At 39.0% G+C, this 6,176-nt stretch overlaps 1 protein-coding gene across 1 annotated transcript; it reads left to right on the top strand.

Annotated features, from left to right (window-relative positions):
* Positions 1-5,704: 5,704 nt before the first annotated feature.
* On the top strand, positions 5,705-6,171 carry LOC118321588 (serine/threonine-protein kinase mos-like; the record flags this gene model as incomplete). Its single annotated transcript, XM_035652967.1, has 1 exon — positions 5,705-6,171. A coding segment is annotated over exon 1 (399 nt), but the record flags the coding sequence as incomplete, so codon positions are not given.
* Positions 6,172-6,176: the final 5 nt, after the last annotated feature.

Raw genomic sequence — 6,176 nt, forward strand, 5'->3', positions numbered from 1 at the left:
AAAAAAAAAAAAAAAAAGGGAAGCCACATACTTATCTTTAGCCAATGTTAGATTGTAATTTAAGTTCTTATCCAACTGCCTATGTTTGGATGTTTGGCATTTCAAAATTGATCATGAGACCAAAGTTCCATATTTAGGTCACACGATGACAACAGAACAAACTCCATAGCAACATTTTAAAGGGCTGTACAAAATACATCAAGTGGACCTTTAGTTAAGATTATTTTGTCAAACTACTGTTCCCAAGGTAAAAAATTATCAACATTTCAGTACTGTTGACTCTTTTGTAAAAATGAAAGAAAGGTTTTGTTTTGTTTCTCTGGTATCATATTGACACATATTGAAAACTTAAAAAATCAATATCAGCTCTGGGACAATGTAACTGAAGGATGAAAAGTCACAAAGGTGATGTAAGCTGATCTATATTATTTAATACAACACAGGTTACATATTTCATCTAGAACAGACATACGGACACCTGTCCTTAACAGACATTGTACTGCACACTTTATGGCAAAAATGTGAACTTTATAGCCTGCAAAAATCCTTCCACCATAGCAGTCAACAGATCTTCGTTACATCAAATGTTTTAATGGATATATAACCCAATAGTGTTATCATTTACCTCACATCTTGTTTTTGTGCTCCGAGATTCAAAAATGATGATGAACTAGAAGTGTTAAGTTCCCAGTTTTCCTTCCTGAATGACAGGATTGATGAGACATGAATGGAGACGATATTTTTCTGGGTTGTGTGAAATGTAGAGTTGAATGTGTAATGTTTCAAAGCATTTATGGAAATTTGCTATGTGTATCTTGTGAAGGTTTGTGTTTTTACAAGAGATGTTAGCAAGCCGCTATTGTTTTTGTTTTTTTCATAGCACTTTTTGTAAATTGAATGCCTTTATTTCCTCCAATACCTTTTGTTTAAAACCTTAATTACAAATGTATAGATGATATATTTAGCTTTTAGAGAACAATAACATGTAAATACAATATAAAATGTTTTATTTTTACAGGTACAATTTTGACAGTGTTTTTCCTATCAAAGTGTCATTTTTGCTTTACTTGCACAAGTGTTCTGTGTAGCTCATTGAGGGGTCTTTTAACAAATAATGTACCTTAAACACAGATTTCAGTAGGCCTGGTTTTTCAGAGGGCCTTCTTTGACTATTGGTCAACTGGTTTAGGTGAGAGCACAAGCAATAATGAAGCTTAAATGGACGATAAGATAGCACTTAATTCTATTATCTTGTTATGGGTTGTTATAAAGACAGTGTTTATGTTCAATAACTCCCAGGGTGATTAGTCCTCCTCTATCATCCTTTGACCTCGGTGTGACATATTATGACGTAAAAATGTTACTTGATTTCTTAGGGGTTTCTGTCTGAAAGCTGCTAAAGTCCAGATGAAATGGAAAATGTCTTTTTGACCCTTTAAGATTACATCCCTAGTCATTTTGTACCCATACTTAACAATGTATGCCACCATTATTACAAAAACATTTCTTTGTATTTTTTACATCAAAATCCAATTATTAAACAACCAGTTTCAACTAATAATATCATGTAATCCACCCATCAATTAATCTTCAATTTTAGGCGACAGAGCTAAGATTCATAAGTTAGCTAGTCAGCAACAGCTAGTGTTTCTAGAGACCGGATCTCACTGATTACCGTAAAACACAACTGTATCAGTGATTTTGGTGAAACCAGATCATATTTTATTAAGAAAATATATTCTGCCTCAATTCAGCTTACTGCAAATGTAGCTGCTGTTACCGTGCAACCGAAACGGGCTTAGCAGCCTCACAGTGAACAAGGCCAGAACAGTACCGTGTACAGTACAGTGAACACAGCCTCCAAGATAGGAGGCCAGTTTGACGGCAACAGTACCAAGATGATTTACAGAGTCTCCAGATGGACTGCTAACAGTAATGTTAAATGCTGTTAGCTAGTTAGCTCATACAGCTAACATCCCCTCACCACCCCTGTTTTCTGTTTCATGTGGACTTTGAATAAACACAAATTTTCCAGTCAGCTAACTACAGTTTCAACTCATATGACAGAATCCAGGAATTTGATATGGGGAGAATAAAAGCAATAAACTTTGGATCAAAGTTGAAAGAAAAAAGCTCTACACATTGGTAGATCCAGATTTGGAGTTTAGTATCCGATAAAGTTTGTAAATCTAAAGCTAATCTGAACTGTCCTGGGGAAAAGGAATATAAAGGCAGAATGTCTCCAATAGGTGGGAGATGCTCTTCAGTGAGAGGCACAGACCTTCAGCAATTCAAACTTCTTTATAAGCTTCAGTGGTACCAGTGAATTATTTTTTTTTGAATGTGTATGTAAGAAACACTGCAATACTGCAATATATTTTGGTATTGGATCAAGCTGCTAACATACTTCTAAAGCTCCTTAAGGTGCTACAGACCTCTTTTCTAGTTCTTAAATGTATCCAGTTTAGCTGAACAGTTGGCATGTGTGTGCCTTGTTGTACTATATAGCTACATTATATTTTTATTGTACTGTGACTTTTGTAGTCTTTTGACAGACTTGCCTGTAATATCACATGCCCCACCCCACCTGTGTGTTGTGATATTGGGAAACGTCGTCGCTTTGGGAGATTGCTCTGAGTGAAGTCACTCGGCGGAGATGAAGACTTTGGCGCCGACACTGAGAACTGCGACTCCAACGTAACGCCATTTTAAAATGAGCTGAGGAGGTTCAGAGACGAACGGCATTCCAGCCATGTTGGTTCTGTTATTCATTGCATTTCAACAATGCCATCCTGTGACAATGATGGACTCGTTGCTAATTCTCAATATTCTACTTCAAGTCTATTTTACGAACTACTGTTGTATTTTTATAAATATAGGCAAAGTAATTCACATAAACATATATATGAGTAAATATATATGTATATGTTTATAGGTTGTGTAAAATAAAAATGAATGCTGCAGCTTTTACTTGTTTTTTTTTTTTTTTTAAACATTGACATCATCCAAAGAGGCAGATTATTTATTGTCTGGCAGAATAACCTGATTTGATTTACATACCTTGCTGCTATGAGAGAGAAGAGCTGCAGTCGTCAACTCCAGTGTTTTTACACAGTGTAATGAAAGTTCAATAAACATAAAAGAAGGATCCAACTGTGTGTCTGTCTGCTCATTCTAAAATGTGATTTTGTTTGTACTTCTTGTGTAAGCTGGTACTTCTTTCAAGTCTTAATTACTGTAAGTTTGGACATTTTATGTGCTGGTAACGTTAAATCTGAATGAAAGTGAATTCTACTTTGCTGAAACGGGTTGCTTGTTAAATTCAAGCCCTAATATGCACCCTGAAAAATACTGGAATAAAAAAGAAAAAGAAAAACTGGAACAGTGGACCTGGCTGATTACAGCTACACTGACAGAAGCTTTGTGGTGGATCTAGAGAAATATTCATGTGGTGTTCAGAGGGTGGCATGGAGACTTTAAGAGGGGGCAGAAATATATGATGATTAATTACAATTACATATATCAATATTTGTTTGGAAAAGCGACCAAATGAACATGAATATTTGAACTCAGAAACATGACATTATTGTGGCACATTAGCAAAGCATTGAATATAAATATATAAAGGTGGTATTAGAAATCACTACATTGTTTTATTTATCTTCATTTTCTAAATTCATGTATGTCTTCACTGAACTTAAGCCTATCACTGAGTCTAAAATGTGGCTATGACAGATCATTCAATTCATTTCCAACTTTTTTATCCTGCTATTACATAAGATTGATATAAAGTAATGTGTTACATTTTACACCAAACTGGGGTGTTCTTCGAGATCCACCCCTCTAAATCCGACCCTGGATAAGGCTCATACCTGCCTACAAGGTTTAGCAGCTGAGCTGGAAAAGTCTTATGTTATTCTGTATTTTTCTTATTAACAACAAATCCCATGCAAGGGCACAACCAACAACACGTTATTCTGTCTCTTAATACTTTATGAAATCCCTACCCTGTCTGTAGCTCTCGTCCCAGAGCCCACTGGTTCCTACTGAAGACATAAATCTTTAAAAACAGCACACAAATATAAAGCTTAATTAAAAAAGGCTCAGTAATTCAGTACCTCAGTAAAAACAGTTGTCCACTGTATTTTCTATCAGATATTACTGAAACAGAAGGAAATGGTGCATTTATTGAGAACTATTTTCAGCTGTTTTTTTGGTACTCTAGTGAGTATTAGAAGCAACAGGACATGTGTAAATAAACTACAGTGTGAGTGTTCATGTAATAAAGAAACACGTCACCCAGTGCAACACTGTGGCTCCCTGATGTGTTTTTAATAGTTTCTGGACAACAACGGAGTTATAGGGCACAGAGGAAGGAGGTATATCCGGCTGTGGTACACACAGAGGACCATGTTTTTATCAGCCATATATCCATATAGCCTACTGTACACATCTGACAACATAGAATTGTGTTTTTCTTCTTGTCCCTACAGTGTGACGTTTGAATGCTGTCTGTGCAGAGTTTGACACTAGAAGGATGTTTTCACATTCATTTGCTGAAGTGGAAAGTTTCTCTGTGCTCATTGAAAATCTGATTTTAGTTTAGATTTTAGTGGCGAAGCCTACCCGCTCGGTTCGTGACTGTGGACTGGGCAGATTAGGAAGTATACCTTGTGTGAAACATAAAACATAACTCATATAGCCAACTTACCTATGTGAGTAAAGCAGACCTGACAGACTTTTGTCTTAAGTTTGGTTTACTGTCCTAGAGACAACAGATTCATCTTTGGCACATACTACATACATTCCTACCAGATTCATGCTGCTCGGGAAGTGTTTAGAACACTCTGATATGTTCTCTTATGCTATTGGTCATAAATTGATGTCATAAGTTTATTTAATATTCTGGTAATGATAAACAAACAATTGAAACTGACAGTTACAGAGGGCTGGTTATGTGTACAAAGCTTTCGTTAGCGGACTCTGAGGCAAATTTCAACTAAACCAAGCTATATTTTACTCTGTAGGCTGACCAGTTCTCCTTTACATTCATGCTTCTCTCTCTTTATCACGTCTGTTTTCTTGATACCCCTGTATTATTGTGGAGGTTCATCACTCAGTCCTAATGAAAGAGAGACTGCAGATGGTCTCAAATACCTATTAAAGATCAGCCAAGGAGGTCAACTTCATCAGTAACGAGGGATCAGAACAAAAGAGTAATACATGAAGAGGGTCACAGATGATGCAGCACATCAGGTCCTGTCCTATCATCACCTTCTTACACTGCAGTAGTTGTTAGAATGTCATCATCTGTTCCTGCATGCTGGGAGACTCAGTGAACAGGACACACACACTCTGAGCTGTGTAACATGTTCTTCAGTGGCTCCCTCCCCCAGCCTCAGCCTGTCTAAGTCAAATCTGTCAGTGAGCCCTTCTGAAAGTGAACAACAGTGTTCAGCTGTCTAGCTGCTGATAGTTAGAACATGGTATCCACACACATTCTTACACGCAAACATATTATTGTGCTTTACTACCACAGAATGCAAAAAGTGGCTCATTGTACCCCTTCCTCCCCTACTGTAGACAGAGTAAACTGAGTTGAACCATCGGGATGAACCCGATGAACCCGAGCAGAACGCATTACATACTCCACAACACTAAGTGGCGGTGTGGCTACCCGTGTGTGTGTGTGTGTGTTGAAAAGCTCTGAGAGAACAGAGCTGCAGTTCAGTCAGCAGCAGACTTCGGGTTACACAGGCTCCACTGCGCACCATGCCTTCTCCAGTCCCTGTCACCCGCCTGTTACCCACAGACCTGTACCCCTCTGTGGACATCGGGACCTGCAGCAGCCCGCTGACCAAACACTCCCACGGCTCCGCCACCTTACAAGTCCCGGTACAGCGGCTCCACGGCAGAGTCGCCAGTCGGCTCTGGTCCTCTGTGATCTACTGGAAGGAGCTGCGCTCCATGCAGCCTGTGGGCTCCGGTGGGTTCGGCTCCGTCTACAAGGCGGAGTACCTCGGGAGCACCATCGCGCTGAAGAAAGTCAAGAAGTGCACAAAGAACAAGCTGGCGTCCCGGCAGAGCTTCTGGGCCGAGCTGAACGCGGCACACCTGCGCCACGGGAACATCGTGCGCGTCATCGCGGCGACCACCTGCGTACCGGCGGGTTTTGG

Source organism: Morone saxatilis, unplaced genomic scaffold (assembly GCF_004916995.1).
Source record: "Morone saxatilis isolate NCDOM2014 unplaced genomic scaffold, NCSU_SB_2.0 Contig0, whole genome shotgun sequence".
Lineage (NCBI taxonomy): Eukaryota > Metazoa > Chordata > Actinopteri > Moronidae > Morone > Morone saxatilis.